We start from the raw sequence: 22,982 nt of genomic DNA on the forward strand, positions 1-22,982 counted from the left end.
GCATGAGATGTCCAAGCCTTATAACTCATGAATAAAGTATAAGTTCAAACTAGTTTAGAGGTATTTCTGGCCAAAATGGGATATTAACTCTGATTTTCAAACATTATAATCAGTAGTCAACGTTTTCAAACTATATTTTTTACTAGCATCTCGCATTTCAAAGACTCGATTTTTATGGATTGATCATAGGGATGGCAATTTAAATCCGACCTATAGATGCCCGGTTCAATCCAACCCAAATGGGCCGGATTTTACCCGGCCCGATAAAGAATAGGGTCGGGTATGAGTTAAAAAAAAAAAAAAAAAAAACCCCCGAAGCCGATCTAGGTTCAAAGGGGCCGGATTTTACCCGGCCCGATAAAGAATAGGGTCGGGTATGAGTTAAAAAAAAAAAAAAAAAAAACCCCCGAAGCCGATCTAGGTCGAGTTTGGATTTTATCAAAACCCGGCCCGAAACCCGACCCAAATAAAACCCGATTCCCCTGAATTTACAAAAAAAAAACCCCTTATATATATATATATATATATTAAGTTGTAAACCCTAATCTGATCTCACTTCAATTCTCTTCTCACACCTCAGACACGCCCTTAGCCCCTCACGCCTCAACCTCACACACGCAGCCACGCATTGGGGCACGTTTGGGTGGGTTTCGTCTCTGTTTGGTTGCATAGGAAATTCAGTTTTCTCGAGAACCAGATAGAAAACTTGATTAGCGTTAGCTGTATAGTGTTTGATGAGCTCTTCATTGTGTTGTTGATTTTTTTTTTAAATGATCGTTTTAGTAATATGTGTTTTTGATGAGCTTGTCTTTGATTTGTTGGAGAAATGATCAGATTGACTGTGAGTGATGGCAGATCTGTGGATTTTAAGCTCAATAATGCTATATTTGAATCAAACTCTCTCTCTCTCTCTCTCTCTCTCTCTCTCTCTCTCTCTCTTTAATTCTTTGTTTTGTTGCTAGAAAAATTAGTTTTCTCAGGAACCAAACAGAAAATATATGTTGGTTTTAGTTCTATATAGTTCTGCGTTATTGAGATTTTTAAGTTCGTTTAGTAACAACTAATTTAGGCCACGTTATATGGCTTGAATGGGCTTGAATCTAGGGAAAAAAATCTTAATGGGCTTTAAAAAAAAATTGTTGGGCCAGATTTGGGCCCAATTGCTAAACGAGGCCAGGGAAAAAAAAATCTGATTATTAATCGGACTGGGTCTGAGTCACGGGTCCTACCTTACGGGTCGGGTTTGGGTATGCAAAAACCCAACTTGAAACCGAACCGTTGCCATTCCTAGTTGATCACGTCTGATTTGGAAAAAATTCCACATGGCGTCTACCCGAAAATCGAGTCTTAGAGACTCGATCTAAGACTTGATTTATAAAGCAAAAGCAAAAAAAAATTTTAAGTCCCAAGTCTCTCAGCCATTCCCAGAAATACAAAAAAAAAAAAAAAAAAAAAGAAATCCAAGAAACGCAGCAATCTAGNTCGCAGAGGAGCCCAAAATGATACTGGCTAAGCACTATTGGCAGCTTAAAAGATCAACATACTAGTTTTTTTTTTTTTTTTTTAACAAATATCCATGCAAACTATTCAGAATAACAAAAAACAGAAAATTACCTCCAGCTGTTGAAGTGTATTCGCTGAGAGGGTCATCTCTACATTGCTTGAGAAGGGCCTAAATGAAGCTCCTAGGCACAAAATTCTTTCAAAACCAAACTGTTTTAGATGACGAATAGATAAGGCCAATGCTTGGACGACCAAATCTGGCATATTCATAATTCCCTTTAAAACCAAAATAATATAGTGTAAAAAAGTGAAATATGATAAGAAGTACCAAAGCAACAATAAATAAGTACATAACTATTTAAAATTGATAAGTTAGCATCCAAGTACAAACAGTAGCCTTACAAAGGCAGAAAATGGAAATATAATCACATTTTATTTATAACAGTGGAAAAAATTAGAATATTTTGCAGCAGATAGACCACTCATAATTTAACTAACCCCTAAGAATAAAAGTCTAAAGGTTAACTATCACAAGATCTGCTTAAGCTTGGGTAGCTACCAGTTAAAGAGTGCAATTCATGCCCAAAGGTTCACATAGCTTGCTGCCTGAAGAAAAGATGTTAAAAATACCATACCTCAATTGTGAAACGATGGCTTCCCCGCTCTATAACTTCTGTGCTTTGTTTTGGATTATCTGCTGGACTATATTCACTCATGTTCTCATATAAAGACATCACTTCGGCAAGAGCACCACCATCTTTAAAGCACTCTAGCGAGGCATGCTCAACACGGACATTTGACGCAGGTCCAGCATAAGCAAGTAACAACTAACAAAAAGTGCCATGATATTAGGCAAGCTTGGGAAGATAAACAATATTAAAACAATCACATTAGACTTATTTTTCTTGTAAATGATGTTTGTAATAGTGACCTTATGTCTTTATGACAGATACATCAATAATTGGATATAAAGAGCATGTTAACCATTATTAAATAACATAAGCTTCGTTGAAAGAAAAGGATGTTTTGGACCACCCCTTCTTAAAAGAAGCAACAGCAAAATTCATTTCCCAAATAGTAATAACCATTTTTTGATAAGTCAAAATAGTAACAACCATTGAAATACTACAAACTCTCTCTTCATTTTTTTTTTTTTTTTTTGGATAGGTAAGAAAAAGTATATTCAAAAAACTGCTAGATGCAAAATAGCACCAGCAAATCAAAAGTACAAAAACGATAAAAAAGCAAAAACATAAAAAGCATTAATTACAGAGAAGAAGAGGGCTAAGGAATAAATGAATAGAGTCACTAGATGTGAGTCCCCAAGCCCTAGCCCAATCAAAAAGGGAACTAGAAAAGAGAGCAAGAAGTTGGTTCTTAGATCTATCCAAATCCTCAAACATCCGCTGATTGCGTTCCCTCCAAATACACCACATCAAACACAACGGAACTAGGTTCCAAATGTAAGATGAATGCTTCCCCAACCAATTCCACCAACTAAATAGACAATCTTGCACTGTACATGAGGGAACCCATGAAATCCCAAAAATCCTAAAGACAAAACTCCACAGCCGATAAGCCTTTCCACAATGTAACGACAAATGATCCACTGTCTCACCGCAACAGCGACACATAATGCACCAGTCAACAAAATCAAAGCCCCTAAGTCTCAAGATATCTCCCATGAGGATCCTATCCCATGCAGCTGTCCAAACAAAGAAAGAGACACGCCGAGTATCCAATCCCATGCAGCTCTCTCTTCATTTTATGGGGACTCTGAATTAAAATTATGAACATGTTCTCCTAAAGCAAGCCTGGGATTTTGAAGTAGCTACTTAAAAGCACATGCCTACCTTCTAGATAAGTATTTGGCCGTTCAAATAACCAAAAAGAAAATATTACTCAGAGCTTTTGAATTCTGCGAAACTATTGTGCTTCTTGATTTGGAAGCATTTACAAGCTTACTCCAACCATCCCCCTCCCCACCCCCAAAAAAATAAAATCATTTTTAATCAGAATTAATTAAATTAATCCTTAAAAAAAATCTTCAAAATATACAAGAACAACAACATGAAAGCCTTAGTCCCAAATCTTTGGGGCCGGCTTCTTCAAATTTAGCTTGTGTAAAAAAGAAAAAGAATCTGCCAATGAGCTCTAGCTCAATTGGCACTTCCTCCACTTGCAAGTGCTAGGTGGAAGGGTGAGGTTGTGGGTTCAAGACCCACGGGATGTGTGTTTAACTTATCAATCAAAATAAAGAAAAGGAATAGGAAAGCTAATGCATATGAAAATGGGTTTTATTGATTGGAAAACACCATATAGAGTTGATATCAATGCAAACCAAAATAGAACGGAAGGCTAAGAAAAGTATATGGTAAAAGTATATATTTCGTAGCAACAAAGTTTAATAATTTATCCCAAAAAAAAAAATCCTTTAAATGCTCACAGATGTTGGTTTAAGCTAAAAATACCTTTTCAATTTGTTTAAAAAGGTGATTCTGAGAAGTAATATAGTAGGACACACACTTAGAATCATGAAACCAGTTCCCACGGCAATTAAGTAATCAATTTACTCCAGAAAAAAATTTATTAAGCCACTTTATGACATCAACCTATCAAAAACATCAATATTCCTATTATAAGCTCCAATAAATAACCATTAAAACTACACCTTTTCTTTTAATAAGAACTTTTTTTACAATAGAGGGGTGTACATAGGATGTGTACACAAAGCTTACCAAAAAACTACAAAATTCAATATTGACAGTCAAAAATAAAGAAAATCAATTAACTGTTCAACATAACACATACCAATTAAACAGCCCCAAAAATGTTGAATTCAGTTCAACAACAAAGAGCTCCACACCATGAAAAGTACAAATGTTCCTTTTCCTCCAAATTGTCCACATTAAGTAAAGAGGGACTGCCTTCCAAATAAGTGAGCTACCATGCTTACCAAACCAATTCATCCACCATAAAGTACATCAGTTATTCTCCTAGGCATCACCCAATGGGCACATACCACATAACCCATAAACTCATTCTTACTCTAGTCCATATACATCCTCCTCCAACATCAGATCATGATCCAACTCATACCACTTGTTATCAACTAGGAAAACAAAAAATAAGGTTCATGAAGGGCTGGGATTAGACAAGAGGAACGTAATGATTAACTAACTATTTGAAATGTTCATACAGACCTGAATTTTAACAGTACCCCATATGAGTGTGATTTGTCAATGTAGATGGGTTCAGGAACGAAAGCAATTTGGCAACATGAGGGGCAAGGATTTGCTAGTTAAACTTGCTTTCTGCAGTAGGTGAGTTAATCAGAGAACTAGGGAGAAGGGAGGGGCAGAGATGAAAATGACACATCTAATGAAATCTATAGCTCCTGAAGCTATGTTAAAACACGAAGGGGCAGTAATGCGAAAAATGAAACAGGCAAATTTTGACATATAGACAGATAAGTTGTTGGGAAATTCATTACATGCACGAATAGTGAAATACAGTTTCTATCTACTTAAACCATGTGCTAGAAACTTCTTTAATGAAATAGTATTACTCCTTTATACAGGGGTAAAGAATCTGAGGGTACAGGACAGATTTTTACCAGGTTACTGAATCGAGAATTTTCTGCACTGGCAGCCCTTTCTAATAGATTAGGTAGGAATTTTTTATAGATGAAATTGTTACCTATAATAAACATCTCATAAAAAGAAACGTTGTTTGAGATTACCTGAATTCAATGTTGATTTATTCAAATTTATTTCTAATGAACTCATGATCATAAAAATCTGCACATAATTTATTAAAATCTAAATGTTTCTTGCAAATGCTGTAGAACAATGACCTTGTTGCAGTCTGTTGGAGCATGAATTCTAGCTACTTTCCCAAAAGGAACCTAAAGAAATGGTCATGATTTTACAATGTCCTCGCTCCTCACAAAACAAATACAACCTACCATTAATCTCAAACTAAAATGTGAGTTGATTGTCATGCTATATTTCATATGGATAAATGCTATAATGAGTAAAGTACATGTAAACAAGTCCACCAACTCTAATTTTAGAGTTTGTCAAACAATTACGATAGTAATTTTTTTGGTTTATCACAAAAATAAATAAATAAACTAGATGATCACAAAACTTTCTGCTGAAATTCTATTGCAGCACATTTTCACTCTTACTTAGAGGCCTGGAAAAAATACACATTGACACATAAACAAACCTCATAACAAAAATGAGAAATCACATTATTTATAGACAAATAATTGATATTAAAATGCCCTAAGATATGTGAAGCCCCTAACTAACATTAGCAAAAACCCAATACTGTACATTTCTCAAACATGAGTCAAATATGTTTCATTTCTTCTATAACACACTTTTATAATCATAAGATTCATAACTACCGAAGCTACCTTCTCCGTTTGCTTAGAGAGCGGCTCCCCAAGAAGCAACTCGGCTGGCAACAGGCTCAAAACCACAGCTTCAAGCCCACTCCTCATAAAATTATCATTGAATTCTGCATAAACAACGTCCCCAGTCGATATCTCCACAGCCACCATTCCAATTTTCACATCAAACCCACTCTCCAATCCACAATCCATATTCTTTTCCAACACACTCTTCTCCGCAACACACACCAAATAATTACTCTCTCCCCTACACCCCTCCTCCTCTCCCCCCAAATCCTCGGCCGCCTCCAGCGTGGCCTTCGTGTACAATGCTGATAATCCCCGGCAAAAGGGTCCCGCCCGGTTCTCCCCGTGCGCCTTAATAGCCGCCGTTTCAGTCTGCTTAACCACGCCAACCTTATACCCAGCACTCACAAGCCTCCTCACATGGACATTTAATCGAAAAGTTGGCACGCTTGCAGTCATGAAATTGCGATCCAAATGCGCATAAATCCCCAACACCCTGGCAGCAATTTCAGCATCCTGGCCGAAAAACCTGTACCTGTAACCAACTTCTACCATCAAAAGAACATCTGGGTACCTGTTCTTTAGGTCCACAACTTGTTGCTCCAATGGGGTGTATTTGGTTTTGCTGGAAGACTGGGTTTTTGGGGTTTGTTCTAAAGGGGTTGGAGAAGGCTCTAGAAGTTTGTCTAGGAATTTTTGGTGAAGGGAAGGGTTGGGGCTGGGAATGGGGTTTTGGGTGTGGGGAGAGCGTTTGGGGAGTTTTGAAGGTTTGGGATTTGGGGAGGAGAGTTTGGAACTGAGGAGGCGTTTGGATGGTGAGAAAGTGACTGTGGCTGAGATTTTGGGAGGTGGGGTTGGCGGGTTTCGGAGAGAGGGCTCTGCCTCTGGGTTTGATGAAGAAGAAGGAGAAGAAGTGGAAGGGTTTAATGGGGTTTTGGATTTGGGAGCAAAGAAGCGAGAGATCACTTGTTGTTTTTGCTTGCCCATTATGGCGGTGGTGGTGGCGGTGGTGGTGGAGGAGGAAGTGAGGGCAAATTATAAAGGAAGGGTTCGATGATTTGGCGCGCTTTGTTCTCTGGACTCTGAAATGGATTCCACATATCAAAAAGACAAAAACTTACCAAGATAAAAAGAAGTTATTTTTGTGTATTATTTTAAATTTTTAAAGGAAATGTTTGCTTTCGTGTAGTTACATTATTCGTTAGAAAAGTAACGAGCCTAAAATGGTATATTGATGTTCTCTTGAATCTTCTTATAATAAGATAATTATAAACAATTTTTGAGCCAAACTTCTATCATTTACTTTTGTTTAGGTACTAACCCTGAACCAATTTGAAGTTATCTTCGTTCGATTTATTATGTGACAATTGAAAAGATCGTCAATGTATAGTTTTAGTTAACTTTTTGAATATGTCATATCACTTGTTTAAATAATATACAAAAATATTCTTATAAATTACCACATAACATGTTGAAAGAAATACCGGCCAAAATGGGAAATTAGCCATAATTTTCAAACAATATAATTAGTAAGCAATATTTTCAAACTATATTTTTTTACTAGCATCTTAAGTTTAAGAGACTCGATTTAAGGCCTATAAATCGAGTTTTTAAGAGTCGATTTTCATGTTTTGATTGACACTTTTTCCACGTGGCGTCTACATAGAAATCAAGTCTCTAAGACTCGATTTATAACCAATTTTATAATCTCACCAAATGCAGAAACAGCAAACACGTAGAGAGAGAGAGAGAGAGAGAGAGAGAGAGAAGAAGAAGAAGAAGAAGAAGATGAAGATGAAGAAGAAGAAGAAGAAGAAGAAGAAGAAGAAGAAGAAGAAGAAGAAGAAGAAATGGAGATGCAAGGCCGACCCACGCCAACCCAGGCCAGGCCGCGCAGGCCAGGCCTCCTATCTGATCTAGAGCGCTGCCTCCTATCTAATCTAAGTCTCTAGATCTTTCTCTCTCTGATCTGATTGTGCTGAAATTGTTGTGTCTCTGATCTGGTTGTGCTTACAATCATTGAGCTTTGATTGGGTATTTTGGATTCTATTTTTTTCCTCATTTTTTTAGGGGGATTAAGCAAGGATGTCTTTCTCTACTTAAATGATTTTCTAATGTAATTTAGCTGTCTTTTTTAAATCACACCCTAACGTGTGAGCTTGCACCCTCCTAATTTATGCTTCCAACGTCTCTTCTATGAGGTTGCACCCTCTCTCTCCAAAACTTCTTCCATACAAAGTTTTAATTCAAGAAAGCAGGCATCAGATTGAGCAAAAGATTTACAAATTTCTTAAGACTTCTTTGCTCTTCTTATTTGTGACATTTCTAGTAAGGAAATACACTCTTCGTTCTCATCATGTACGAGCTCTAAGCAAGGTGGGGATATATGTTGATTGTTTATAGTTTATCCCCAGAGTAGGATGAATAGATAGGAAAGCTTCAATCTTGGTATCAAAATCGAAATAATCTACAGAAAAGCTTGGATCGTATAGCGATATGTTATGAAGAAGAGAGATTCAACATGCCTAGCAATAATATTACTTTTTGGCATTTCAACTTTACTTCTGTTTATCACCTGTATCGAGAATAAGTGTGTCACATTCAACTAAGCGTCTATGAGTATTCAGGGTATGTGTTGCAAAATCCTTTTACATTTTCTTCATTTATTGTATGAAAGCACTTACATTTGCTATCTCAATAATCTCCGATGTCATGTAGAGTCAATAAACTCTTTGTGATCAAATTCAATCACAATAAAGGGAAGAGTGTCATTGTTAAGTGATTTTATACAATCATTTTTAGTCAATTATGGGCATTGCACACGATAGGAATAACTAGAACGGCACGAAATTTAGAACATTGAGTTATGTGACCTTGGCTTGTCAATCTTGATTCCAATTGGGCCAAAACTATATGAATAAGATAGATACATAATTATTCATTCTCCACAATATAGATTTTTTTTTTTTTTTTTTTTTTGAGAAAAAGGAAAATGGGCAATAAAAAGAACCTATCGGTACTTGTCTGTTGTCCCAAATATTACTAGACATGGGACACAGTCATGGAATTATCCCAACGCCAGAATTTAAGCCCCAATGCAATTAGAATGAGCTACATCCTATGCTAAAACAGAGGAAAGAACATCTGGTAAATCCTCTAGCCATAGCAATCTCATTGAGGTAGCGGAGCAATTTAACACAAGACTGGAAATTATGCAGCAATTGCTACATTCGGTTCTCATATAAAGAATATTTTCATTAAGTAATTCCTAGAACATGCTAGAATCACTTTGCGAAAACACATCCACCAAAAAAATAAAAAATAAAAACCATTTTGGATTCATCCATTGAATATAGCTGGTGAACCATTAAATACTTTTTTTTTTTTTAAGAATTAAACATCAAATACTTGAAATCGTTAGGAAGTAAACCAACCATGTATTTTAGGCATATTACTGAAAAACATAATTGTTAAAGCATGATTCCCCAGGCAGTAGGAACAAATTATTTATGCTAACCATTTTTTTTTTTTTTTGTTAAAGCATGATTCCCCAGGCAGTAGGAACAAATTATTTATGCTAACCATTTTTTTTTTTAAGGAACAAGTTATTTATGAAGTCATAGCTGCTTTATACTAATTACTAAATAACAATTTATACTTTTGTTGTTCTTTCAAGCAAAAAATCCAACGAACTGGTTTTTATGTCCTAATAATTTATATAAAGCAAATAATCATCAATATTACTTTTTTTCACTCGAGCCAAAGTTTATGTAATTAATTTTACCATAATGGGAAGTGCTTAGGGAAAACTTCATACTCTTGGCTCAATGCTCACTAGTATCCTTATGAGATTGAGATAACGGCTATAGCTTACCGGTTCCCTGCTTGCAAGTTTGGACTAGGAATTTACTATGATAATGCCTAGGTAGAAAAGACACTCTAATCATTGCAGTCTTTTTTTTTTTTTTTTTTTTTGGAAAAAATGTTATATTTACAATATTTTTACAAGATTTTTACAACAAATCATAAGTGATAGATTGTTAATGATTGTTATGGATAGACAAAAAAATAATTTAACTTATAGATTCAAATTAGAACCAATAACAACTTGCCACTTATAATTTGTTGTAAAAGTATTGTAAAAATGTTGTGAATGTAACACTTCTCTTAAAAACAAAAATTGTCTTTTATGTAATAAATTTGGTTGACAAGTTGAAATAATGTCGTAGTTCGAAGCATATTTTTGTGGTTTTGTTGTCAAATTCTACATGGTTGCAAATAGGAAACACTTGGTAGCCAAATCAAGTAGCAAGCCAGGATCAAAAGAAATCGGCTATGACCGTCCTCACAAATACTATGACATTTTGACCATCAATATATAGCCCAACAGTAATGGACCCAACGTTCTAGTGGACCCCATAACCTTGGCCCATAGTGGAAAAAGTTCGGCCCTATCCATGAAAATAGGAGACACACACAATGACCCGAATCAAAGAGATAACCCTCTTCTCATGCCCATCAGGCCCAAAATGTGAAATCCAACGCATAGGCCCTAGCAATAGTATTCAGTGCGGGCGGGCTCACTGGAAATATCTTCCAAAACTTCAATGATGGCTTCATCCCCCTCCTCATCACCGTATATTGCAATGTAGTCAAAATAATATCTTACATGGATTTAATAAGGTTCAAAACGACGTAATTTTGAATGAACTAACGTCACTTGGCTAACACTTAAAAGATACCTCATCACAACATAATAACAAAATGACTTAAATCCAAACATTATGGGGTAAAATCAAAATTATCCCAAACATGAACCATTCAAATATTGCAATATAATCTCCAATTTATTTATTTATGAAAATATATTAATTTATATGTAGATCGGTAGAAATATGCTTGCCAACTCATTAATGTTGGAGATATAGTGGTACCAACTTATTATTCATAAAATGGTTTTTTTTTTTTTTTAATAGAAGAATTAATAAAATCTATTGAGATAGTTTTGTTCTCCCGCGAATTGTGTTGCCCTAATAGATGGTCTTGTGGGTCAATTAATCCATGATATGTTACATGATTGATTTATTGTCCAAAGTGGTGGGTCCTAGCCCCCTTGGAATTTTCAGTACAATGGTGAAAGTGGATTGGCCAAGGAAAAAAAAAAAGGATTTTTCCCATTGATTGTAATTGGTTAATGGAGTTGTTGGGACTTGGGAATTGATTTGGAAGGACTTAAAACTGACGTGTAAATTACCATGAAAATTGAGCTGGGGTTCATTACATTCACAAAAACATTTGTCAAGAGGACTTACAGAAAAGCTAGGTAATACTGTCTTTAAAGTCTATACATTATCTGTCAAGATTAAGGCACTGAAATTTGTAGATAGAGATATAATTTAAATAATTTCTTTTCTATTATTGTTTATTGATGAATATATATATATATATATATATATATATATATATCTTGTGTTGTTCAAGTTCCTCCAATATCTAATTATGTTCTGTAATAAGATTCTCAAAAAAAAAAAAAAAAAAAAAAAAAAAGGGTTCTGTAATAAGATTTTGTTTGAATTCTCTTCAGCCAGTGTTGAATGCTAAATATTTTAAGGAAATTTGCTCTGGTCCCTCTAGGTTGGTTCATTTGTACCTGCATCATCAGCAAAACTCCATGTGTTAGATGGTATCTACACCCGAATGGGTGCTTCTGACAGTATCCAACAAGGTAGAAGCACCTTTCTTGAAGAGTTAAGTGAGGCTTCACATATAATCCATAATTGCACGGCACGTTCATTGGTTATCATTGATGAACTTGGAAGAGGCACAAGTACGCATGATGGTGTAGCTATTGCTTATGCTACATTGCATTATCTACTAGAGCAGAAAAGATGCATGGTCCTCTTCGTCACCCACTACCCCAAAATTGCTGATATTAGAACTGAATTTCCAGGCTCTGTGGGGGCATACCATGTGTCATATCTGACCTCACATAAAGATATTAAAGATATGGATATGGTTGACTCAATAACAGATCATGAAGATGTTATTTACCTATATAAGCTAGTGACTGGTGTTTCAGAGAGAAGTTTTGGATTTAAAGTTGCTCAGCTTGCACAGGTAACTTGAAATCTCTCTTTGGCTCTGTTCATCCACCCAGTTTTCTGTTGTGATAAATACTATATATTATCCCCTATGAAACGACTTGTATTAAAATAGGTTTCTACTGGAAATCAGTAAATCACCTATACATGGTAAATGACAATGTGATCTTAAAATTTGGATTTTACAAAAAAAGAAAAAAAGAAAAAAAAAATCTTGGTTGAGTTGTAATTCTTTTTTACTTTTCCACAATGAGGGTGGGCAATTTTACAGTTGATGTGACATATGGGGTTTCTCTCACTTATGTTAATTGGACACTGTTTTGCAGCTACCTTCTTCATGTATTAGTCGAGCCACTGTCATGGCTTCCAGGTTGGAAGTGCTGGAAAGCTGCAGGACAGGAAATAGATTGGAAAATCAGCGGTTGCTAGAGAAACTGCTGATCGATAATGAACAAAAATCACAAGAAAACATGTTGGAAACTCCTGTGTGCTTCCATCAAGGAGGGGAAGGGGATTTAGAAGACATATATAATGCTTACAAGGAATTTTTTCTGAACTTGAAAGCCGGCATATCTGATGATGACCTTGCAAGAAGCTTCCAGTTTTTAAGCCATGCTCGAAGCATTGCAAAGGATTTAATAAGCAGGTTTAAATGAAATTACTTGGCTCTCTCTCTCTCCTTGAATAGATAGGAATTTGTGCTCTTTTTTGAATTTTCATGTCATGATTGACTACCTTTGTTTCCTTGCTTTTGGCAATAGTAGTTTATTGCACATTTCGTTACGGACTTGATGTGATATACCATTAAATTTTGTGCCTTTTGTTTTTCCCAGATAAAAGGACATTCCTGAAAAGTGAGATGCCATGTATATAATGGAGAGGGGAGCAACATTTATAGCAATTGAGGCTAGTTCAAATGAAGAATTTCTTCAGTTTTGTAGATAATAATTTTGTGTTTAGTACATCATTATGCTCTCTCACTCTCTCCTCAATATTTTTAGTCAAATATAGTCTCGTTTTCTATTTATCTGATTACCACATGTTGTAATTAGCACAAGATTCTCTTATGCACTCTTGCAAGTTGCATCTAGAGAACCTAATTAGTGAATTGAGATGTAAATTATTACTAATATTATCATTATATGAAGATGGTGGGGGTTCTTTTCTCTATTCTTCTGGACATCTTTGTACAGTTTCATATGCAATCTATTGTTAATGATAATTTCAATCAAATTTTAGGAGCAAAGAAAAAGAAAAAGTGGTAGAATGTTAGAATCAGTTCATGTTATAGCAATGAGTGTGCATGTGATGACACCATGTTCTGGGCTTCTTGCATGCTCTATGCCGATGGTTACTCATTAATTTTGACTACATTCATGCCATCCTCCATGCAATCTTGCCATGAAACAAAACGGTCGAAACTCAGAAATCCAAAATTACATGCCAGTTCCACCTACAACACACAAGACCCAAAAGTACATGCCTGCCATACTCGGTGGCGGAGCAATATCTATTAACATCCAAACTTAGACCCAGTTCAAAGAATCAAAGATATCAGTTCTTTACGAACCCATTGATGATGTACATTCGAAAATGTGAGTTTTAATAAATCTGTGTACGCTATATTTGAAATGAGAAGTTGTGATTGGTGAGTGAAAGAGTGAACAGTAGAACTGTTTGTTTATAGTTGCTTGTTTAGTTACTATATTCAATTTTGTGTTTTCACAAACCATTTTTAGGGTGTTTTTTTGAAAATTGTTTTCAAAAACAGTTTTTAGGGATTTTTCATCCCAAAACTTGTTTGGCACTTTTGTGTTTTTGTTTTTTAATATCCCTTAAAAAAATTAAACTAATAAATTCTGCTTGGTGGCAGAACCACCAAACCTAGCAATGAACCTAGAACCGCCAAACCTAGAATCATTCACAGCCACCAAACCCGGCTTAGATTGCAACAATATTTAGTAAAGCTTAAAAAAAAAAAAAAAAAAAGCTTTTTCCTAAACCAAACTTGAATTATTCATAGACAACTTGGTTCATTTATAGCAGTAACCAAATCCTAGCTTGCCTTGATGTAATTGAGCAAATGACATTTATTTTATTTTTTTATTATTATTTTCCAGCCATGGGAAGGTACATTCTCGAGTGTAATAAGTGGGGCCCATTTGCATTGTCCTTTTGTGACACACCAAAGGCTTGAGGTGACAATTCTAGTTTTTATTATTATTTTTTATTTTTTAAAGAAAAGTGACAATTTCTATTGTTAAAGCATTTACATCGGCTTATCTAAAATCTTTTTTTTATTTATGTAATAAGAATTTATTTTTTCTATTTTAACTAACTATTTTTTTTAAACACCTACATTTGATTGTCTATAGTCTATCATATTGCTTATGTTATTAAAATATTTTTGTTTCTTTCGTTTTTTTATCGTTTCCCCAAATCATCCACTATACACTTGACCCTTAAAGACAAAAGTAAATAAGCAAAATTTGGCTCCAAACATATTTGGAGACATACTTCCTAACTCATCACATGATGATTTAGACTATCCATATATGTATTATTTAAACAGATTACATGGTTTATTTACAAAATTATCTGACTAAAATTACACATGAATAATCTTTCTAATCTCCAGACAGTTAGATAGATAGAAAAAGGTAGTTTCAAACATAAACATTTGGAGCAAAACTTTTTACAAAATAAATCAAGCTTAATGTATTTATTTGGGTGAGAAAGAAGGAATAAAAAAACAGCGTAAGCTTCCCATTAAAAAAAAGAAAAAAGAAAAAAGAAAAGCGTAAACTACAGTATCTTCTAAGTTTGGACAAAACAAGCGTTACCAAATTTTACCTTGCTTTTAAACTACAAAAGCCGATGAGTGTATTTTTAAGGTTTGTGGGCTTTTATGCTATGTTTTTACACGGTCAATATTTTGCCACACAGCTCAGTCTCAGAGATGATATGGTAAGCACCAATGCAGCATGACCATGGCAGAATACTGAGAATGAAGGAGTAATTTCTGCTTCTGGGTCTTGCTTTCGCTTCACAAAAGAGCAAAGGTTCGTTTCTTTTGAGAATTATTTAATGGGTTTGATATTGTTTCTTTCATACTCTTATTTTTGCCAACAGACCTGAAAATTGTTTTTTTTTTCCCGGTGTGTGTGGATAGTTAGACGTGATTATCAGCTTCTATATTGAATGCTCTTAGATTCAGTAATTATGAAGAGAGGAATTTGCTTGATTTTTGCTAACGAAGTTGTTCAAGCTTGATAAATATGGAAGGTTAAGAGCTAAGAAAGCAAGAAAGAGATAACAAATCAATTTTGGAGTTTCTCTAGCTAGCTGGTTTTTTTTTTTTAATGATAATTTTATATATATATATATATATAAGTGTGTATATTTTAAATTTTTATTTTTGAGAAGTGATAATTAGATAGTGGGGGGGGGGGGGGTGTGTCGTGTTGGTTTTGAACACTGGATGTATTATAATTTGATAGTTTCAACAATGGGGGATGGAAGATTTGAACCATAATTCTCCTTGTAAAGGAGAGCAAGGAATGCCGTTGAGCTACAAGGCTTTCGGCCAAACTTCACTTATCAGGACTGTAATATGAAGTCAATTCTTGCATTGTTTAACTAGCAATGATCAATAATTAGAATAGTAAAAATCACAAAAGATTTATTTTGTGCATCAAAATATGTATTTTGATTGCAATATAATTTTGATGAAAGATAAGAAAAGGGGTTACATTAGGGAGCTAATTTTAGTTAGGAGTGTTGCCAAGAGCCTTGTAGCTAAATTGGTTGGCACCCCTAAATGTTTCTAACTACACATCTAGGATTCAAATTCCCCCTACCCCAACTATTGACTTATAAAAAGAAAATTCTTAGGAGTGTTGTTTTGCTTCAGTCTTTTCCTTATTACATATTCTTTTTTGGGGGATGGATGAATTCCTTTGTTACTTTCTGGATTATTGCATTGGACAATTATTATAACATTGCGTTACATTTTTTTTTTTTTTTTTTGGGTTAATTTGTTGATGGAGTTTTGAGGATATCTTATGGCTGTTTATGTTTTTCTTGACTGAAGTATCAACAACACATATATATAATTATCAGCAGTGCTCATGAGTCATGGTTTTTCTGTGACCATGCAGATTGCAATTGTTTTTTTCTTCTTCTTAAATACATTATCTTCTGTCAGTTAATGGCATGGAAGTAACTAATTTTCTTTGGTTGTGTTTTCTGGTGCATTTTGGAATCTCAGATGCTGCAATAGCTCTAATTTGAGGTGTCTTCTCTATAAAGACTGACAATGTAATATGTGTAGAAACAGGTTAAGGTGCAATGAGGAACCATAAATTTTCACAAGTTTCACGGAATGACATCAAAGAAAATAAAACAAACCAAAGATTAGAGGAGAAAGCAGTTTTAGTGTCAGCTGGTAAATGTCTTCCTCAGTCTTCTTCAGACAGGTGTTACATTGCTAATGAGCCATTGGAGGAGGATCCGGAAGAGGAACGAAGTGAAGTAGAGGAGGATCCAGAAGAGAAACCAAGTGAAGTAGAGGAGGATCCTGAAGAGGAATCAGTTGAGGAAATAGGAAATAAGCTAGAAAAAGAACCAAGAGATGACTTGGAAGAGGATCCGGAAGAGGATCCAATTGAGGAACTAGAAGAGGAACCAATTAAGGTGCTGTTGGAACAGATTGAGGAGCCTTCAGAATGTGATGCTCAGTCATATTTTACCACAGCAACAATGGGAGTGAAGAACCAGTTGAAAATGCGCTGGAAGCATCTCCAGCTAAATGCCACTCAGGCACTGATCCTAACAATTCATACAAGAAGAGGTCACTGGATGCATCAACTGGTGAGTCAGTTGTCCTGCAGGGTTATCAGTCACAAAAGAAATGTAGGCAAGAGGAATCCTTAAAACCAGAGTCAGAATCTTCGTATGCTGCTCCTCATTTCCACAGTCAGTCTGGGCTTGCCATGACACTTGGTGATAAATGTTCTTCTGAACAACAGGAAGGTACAGGGAGTTCTAGAAAACGAAGACATAGTAGATGGGAAAAAGTAGAGAATGATCAGGCTAGTAAAAGAAAGAAAACCAGGTGGATTAGTGATGATTTGCAGCTGAAACTGTTAGGTCCACTTCAGCTGCCTGACCTTGGGAAAGAGTTTGTTGTGGGATCAGATTTGGATTTAGAGATTCAGGAGTTGCAAGCTGAACTTGCAGACATAAACAAAAAATTGCAAACATCTGAGCTCCATGATGACAAGCCTATGGAGGAAAGATCTCCTTCTCCTGAACCAGTGCATGATAACCTTGGTATCAGACTAAATCCACGGCAAGTAAGGCTCCATCAGAAACTTGTCCAGAAACATCAACGTATTATATCTAAGTTGATTAAGAAGAATTCCACTTTCAAACCACCTTTGGAGTATAAGTCCTCGAAGCTGTGTAAAAAAATTTACATACCGGTGAAAGAATATCCTGACTATAACTTTGTTGGACTTATAATTAGCCCTCTTGGGAAAACACAGAAGAGAATGGAGAAGGAAACAGGGGCTAAGATCCGTTTAAGGGGTAAAGACAAAACAAACAAATCCACAGAAAAATGATGAAGACTTGCATGTCTATATAGAGGCAGACAACCAAAAATCATTGGATGCAGCAGTTGGGATGGTTGAGAAACTACTAAATCCAATTGATGATGCAATGAATGAGCATAAGCGGGTCCAGTTAGAAGAGCTTGCCACACTGAAGGCAAATATGTGCAGAATTTGTCATGAGCATGGGCACCACTATTTTGCCTGCCCGCAACGGCAATCTACTTTTAAAATGGTATGCTGTGACAAATGTGGTAGCTACAAACATCCCACAGAAACTTGTGGGGTGATAGCAATGTCTCCACAGAGCAAATCTGGGCAGGGTTCTGGGTCCAGCCTTGGCTCAACTACAAAAACTCAAGACAGACCTAACAAAGAAATTGATAATACAAACCTCTATGTTAACCACCTACCAGAAAATGTGGATGACAACCGATTACTAGAGTTTTTCTGTCCATTTGGTAAGATTACTAAAGCAAGAGTTATAAGAAATCAAACCACAAGAATTAGTAAAGGCTATGGTTTTGTCAAATTTGAGAATCAAATTGATGCCGCTGCGGCAATGGCTCATTTGAATGGATGCAGAATGGATGGGCATACGTTGGCAGTAAGAATAGCTGGGGTACCACCTGGATCCTTGTTTTTGAGCCATCTTTCACCATACCAAGGGCCCCCACCAATTTTTCCAAATGTCACAAGCCAAATAGCTTGGCCTGGGTGGATACCAGGCTCAATACTGCCTGTGCCTCTAACCCCCGTTCCTATAAGCAATGGCATGAATTTGCATTCATCCTCCATTTTTGTAGAGCATGGTAATGTCCTCAAAAGTGAAGGCTTAGGCTTTACTCCTGCATCTGCCTTGTCAAGCCTCTCTGATTTACCTGGTTGTAGCAGCCTCCATTCATCTTCCAATTCTTCAAACCAAATTCAATCCTCATCAGGTGGTTTAATCACACAGTTACCTGGTGATCCAGATTACCCTAGTTCTAGATTTGAGTCATATTTCTAAAAACATAAACCAATCAAGCCCAAGTTAAAAGTAAATAGTACCAAAAAATCGATTCACTATGACCCACCTGAAGTTTTGACTGCTTTAGACCAGTTATTCCTGGAGAATGAGAAGCTAAATGTTGCCTGTCAAGCTGCTTGGGATAGCTTTCTAAAGGGATTCAGTAAATATTATGCCGAATTCCAAGCGGCTGTTCAAGCACTGGCTACTTTGGATTGTCTGCATTCACTTTCCATTCTTTGCAGAAATAAGGTATACTCCTGGAGAAACAATTACCCTCTGTCCCAAAATTAGTCAACATATCCCTTTTGGATGTTTCAGAATCATTGTTTACTGTCAAAATGTCGAGAAAATAAGTCCTGCATTTTCCCACATAACACTTATCCATTTCTCGCATATAATGCGATGCAATTTCAGTTTTTAATATTTAAAAAAGTAAGGGTAACACTGAGTAGCCCATAATGATGAGCTGGTAGAAATGCGTTTATTATTTCTTAAATTTGTCTTTGTCAAGTGTAAAATCATGGACAGAGGGAGTAAAATTTTCCACTATATCTGCAACTTAAAATTGATTTTACAATGTTGTGTACACCTCTCAATTAGTTTGTTGCAGAATTATGTTCTATGATGATGAACCTGTTTAGATGCATATCTATGCATTTATAGAATCTAATCCTTTATTGTTAGTAAGAAGGCTAAGTATTGAGAACATTGCAATTGGTTTGGGTGTTTGAATGTCAAGCAGAATACTTTTTATTGGTCATTTCTTTATCTCTTTATTTATTTTAATTATGTTCTGAAACAAGATTTTGTTTGAATTCTCTTCTGCTAGTGTTGATTGCTAAATATTTTTTGTAATGTCTGAAATCTCCCTCTTACTTGTTTTGTTTGACATACTGGATCTCTTACAGCGATTGTTTATATGGAAATTTGCTCTGGTTTCTCTAGGTTGGTTCCTTTGTACTGGCATTATCAGCAACACTCCATGTGTTAGGTGGTATCTACTCCCAAAGGAGTGCTTCTGATAGCATCCAACAAGGGAGAGGCGCCTTTCTGGAAGAGTTAAGTGAGGCTTCACATATACTCCATAATTGCACACCATGTTCATTTGTTATCATTGATGAACTTGGAAGAGCTACAAGTATGCATGATGGCATAGCTATTGCTTATGCTACATTCCATTATCTACTAGAGCAGAAAAGATGCATGATCCTCTCTCTCAGCCACTACCCAAAAAATTGGGGGATATTTGCAACATAGCATGATTTGAGGAAACTACTTTGTTAGTAAGCACCTCTCTAAAACTAGTTAGGAATATAACATCTCAAGCCTATGAGGCTTGAGTTCGGTGAAGCTGACCTGGACAAGTAATCCGCGTTCTATAAAGTGCAAGAGAAGAAGAAGAACCAGAAACGGAAGAAGGAAAAGAAGAACAACCAGAAATGGAAGAAGGAAAAACCTACAGGAAGAAGAAGAATCATCCACCAAACCCACCAATGATTACACACAAAACCACAAAATCATAACCGACCCACCATTCAATTCCAAAAAATTAACCCAAATCAAACCAGACTCACCAAATTTTTCACTGTGAAATCCACAATTTCACTTTCTGCAAAGACCAAATTTGTTCCCCCCTCCAACAATGACTACCACACGAAAACCTTCTGCAGGAAGATCTGAAGAAGAACCTACATGAAGAAGAAGAAGAAAGAACCCAAACCTATAGAAGTTCTGAAGAGGAACCCACATGAAGATGAAGAAACCCAAACCCGGTAAAAACCCAGATTTTCTTTATAAAACTCAAGCCTAAAAGGCTCGAGTTCCGCGTGGAATATTCTCCATGCCAGCTGTGTGCCAGCGCACTGAAACTCGAGTTTTAAATGTTCGATTTTTCACCAAACTCGAGTTTGAAAAACTCGAGATGCTATTTTCCCAAATCATTTTTGAAACGTGATAGTTAATGAAATTGTTATAAAATTAATGTTAAATGCAAAAAATATTCCAAAAAATTGCTGATACTAGAACTGAATTTCTAGGCTCTGTAGGGGCATACCATGTGTCATATCTGACCTCACTTTAAGATATTAAAGATATGGATATGGAGCATTCAACAACAGATCATGAAGATGTTGGAAACTACTGTGTTTCCATGCGAGAGGGACGGGATTTAAAAGACATATCTGATAATAGTTGCAAGAAGCTTTTAGTTTTAAACCATGCTTGAAGCATTGCAAAGGAACTAATAAGCAGGTTAAGATGGAGTTCCTTGGTTCCCTCTCCCCTTGAATAGATAGAAATTTATGTTCTTTTTGGTGGTGATGTTAATTGATTTTCATGCTGGTGACTAACGTATTTTTATATCATTGAGCCTTTGGCTCAAGTGGTACTTCCATGCTCTCCCACACCCCCCAGGTACCCCCCTTCACTTCTAGAAAGGGGAAAAAAAAAAAAAAAAAAGAAAAAAAAGAAAGAAAGAGAGAGAGACTAACATATTTTCATGCTGTGATTGAAAAGCTTTGTTTCCTTGCTGTTGGCAATAGTAGTTTATTGCAAATTGCATTACAGAGTTTATGTGAAATATCAATTGAATTTTGTTCCTTTTATTTTTACCCAGGTAAAAGGCTATTCCTGAAAGTAAGATGGCATTGCAAATTATGGCGAGGGTAGCAACATTATATAGCAGTTGAGGCTGTGTTCAAATGAAGAATTTCTTCAGTTTTTTTTTTTTTTTTTTTTGAGAGAATTTCTTCTGTTTTGTTTGTGTAAAATTCTTGTATTTAGTATTGATTATTTTTGCTAGCCTATTTTACTAAGTTTATTTTTTGTACTATTTATAAGTTTCACTGCACTTTTTAGTACTATTTATGAGTTTTACTGTACTGAGTGACCATATGTTATAATTAGCACAAGATTCTCCTTTCAGTCCTATGTACTGTAGCATCTAGACAAACTAATTAGTGAATTGAGATGTAAATTATCATCATTATATGTAGAGGGGTGGGGTTATTTTCTCTATTCTTTTGGTTGGACATCTCTGTACAGGTTCATATGCAATATATTGTTAATGCCAAATATTTAAGAGAAAGTCTAGGTATACAACAAAATCTCACAACATTTTTCGTAACACCTTTGTTTTGAGTTGTGGTAATATAAATACATAATCTTATTTTATTATATTTTGACTTAATAGTGGGTTGACAACAACTCAGCTTGTATAAATGTTGTGCCTTAGAAGAATTCTAATTTTAATTAAATTTTAGGAGTAAAAAAAGAGGAAAAGAAAGTGGTAGCATGTTCGAATAAGTTTATGCTATAGCATGTTTGAATTAAATTTTGGGTAAAAAGAAAGCATTTTTAACAAATAGCATAAAATTAGGGAAAAAACACTTATTTCAGACCAAAATAATCATAAAGAATGATGATGCATATTGCATAGGATGGACGTTTTCATTACACAAAATATGTAAGTAAATCAGTATGGCCGTGATGAGAGTCTATCAATGTAGGATAAGAGCATCTCCAATGACTTCTTTGAAGCCAATTTTAGAGCATCAACACCCTCAAAACTCACTCCAACAGTTTCTCTATAAGTAAAGAACACTGTAACTTTTACTATTCATCATTCAAATATTTTTATTATTATAATAATCAGGTATTGAATAAAAAAATGTTGGAAGATGTGTAGTTGTTAAAAAAAGAATGAATAAAGAAATAATATTTAAATGAGATAGAGAATGGAATAGAGAATCTGTTGGAAAGTATATTTGAAAAAGTGAGTAGCTAAAGGTAAAAGTTACTGTTCATTCTCCAAACAGTACAAAAATTTGGAGAATCTGCTGAAGATGCTTTAAGATATGGGTTTAATTTTTGTGGTTTGTTTATTTTTTAAATTTTATGTAATTTTTTTTTTTAATTTTAGCATTTAGGTTTTATTTCTTTAATTTTAGGAGTTTTTAAGGCTTTTCTAATCAAATTAGAGTCTTTTATGGTTAGTATTCTCAAAAGAAAAAATAGTGAGTTAATCCCACATTGGAAAATGAGCATAAGTTAAAAAGGTTTAAAGTTTGTGTTGTGTATCCAAGAGTTAGACCATTTTGGATATACATCACAGTAAGTGTCTTTAAAAAACCTTATTCCCTCTCCCCGTGTGTGTGTGTTAATACTTAGTATTCTTAAAAAAAAAAAAAAAAAAAGTCCTTTTATGGTAGGGTTAAATTGGGATCAGTTTAGGAATACTTTTATTTAGAAAATAAGTTTTGTAAGGGCTTGCAATATTTTAGAGAAGGTTGTTGTTGTTGTTGTTGTTGTTGTTGTTGTTGTTG

At 35.2% G+C, this 22,982-nt stretch overlaps 3 protein-coding genes and 1 non-coding gene across 5 annotated transcripts; 3 read left to right on the plus strand and 1 right to left on the minus strand.

Annotated features, from left to right (window-relative positions):
- Nucleotides 1-1,554: 1,554 nt before the first annotated feature.
- LOC136061129 (DNA mismatch repair protein MSH3-like) lies at nt 1,555-7,054 on the minus strand. 2 transcript variants are annotated; one of them, XM_065763456.1, is made up of 3 exons: nt 5,930-7,054; nt 2,139-2,330; nt 1,555-1,779 (listed from the first exon to the last, which is right to left on the minus strand). In XM_065763456.1, the coding sequence occupies exons 1-3, from the start codon at nt 6,917-6,919 to the stop codon at nt 1,588-1,590; spliced, it is 1,374 nt and encodes a 457-aa protein (XP_065619528.1). In that variant the 5' UTR covers nt 6,920-7,054; the 3' UTR covers nt 1,555-1,587. The 2 variants fall into 2 exon arrangements, with proteins under 2 accessions (XP_065619528.1, XP_065619530.1); XM_065763458.1 differs by having other exon boundaries at nt 1,602-1,760.
- A 4,474-nt stretch (nt 7,055-11,528) lies between these two features.
- On the plus strand, nt 11,529-13,203 carry LOC111999023 (DNA mismatch repair protein MSH3). Its single transcript, XM_065763459.1, has 3 exons — nt 11,529-12,049; nt 12,360-12,679; nt 12,867-13,203. The coding sequence occupies exons 1-3, from the start codon at nt 11,630-11,632 to the stop codon at nt 12,868-12,870; spliced, it is 744 nt and encodes a 247-aa protein (XP_065619531.1). The 5' UTR covers nt 11,529-11,629; the 3' UTR covers nt 12,871-13,203.
- Nucleotides 13,204-14,905: 1,702 nt separating this feature from the next.
- LOC111998996 (uncharacterized) lies at nt 14,906-21,675 on the plus strand. The gene is made up of 2 exons (XR_010624971.1): nt 14,906-15,095; nt 21,275-21,675. It is a non-coding gene; the product is annotated as an uncharacterized LOC111998996 (transcript).
- LOC136063290 (splicing factor-like protein 1) lies at nt 16,384-21,675 on the plus strand. Its single transcript, XM_065763455.1, has 3 exons — nt 16,384-16,594; nt 16,774-18,909; nt 19,606-21,675. Exons 1-2 carry the CDS (start codon nt 16,384-16,386, stop codon nt 17,658-17,660), a joined length of 1,098 nt encoding a protein of 365 aa, XP_065619527.1. The 3' UTR covers nt 17,661-18,909; nt 19,606-21,675.
- Nucleotides 21,676-22,982: the final 1,307 nt, after the last annotated feature.

The sequence above is a fragment of the Quercus suber genome, unplaced genomic scaffold (assembly GCF_002906115.3).
Source record: "Quercus suber isolate HL8 unplaced genomic scaffold, Cork oak 2.0 scaffold_507, whole genome shotgun sequence".
NCBI lineage: Eukaryota > Viridiplantae > Streptophyta > Magnoliopsida > Fagales > Fagaceae > Quercus > Quercus suber.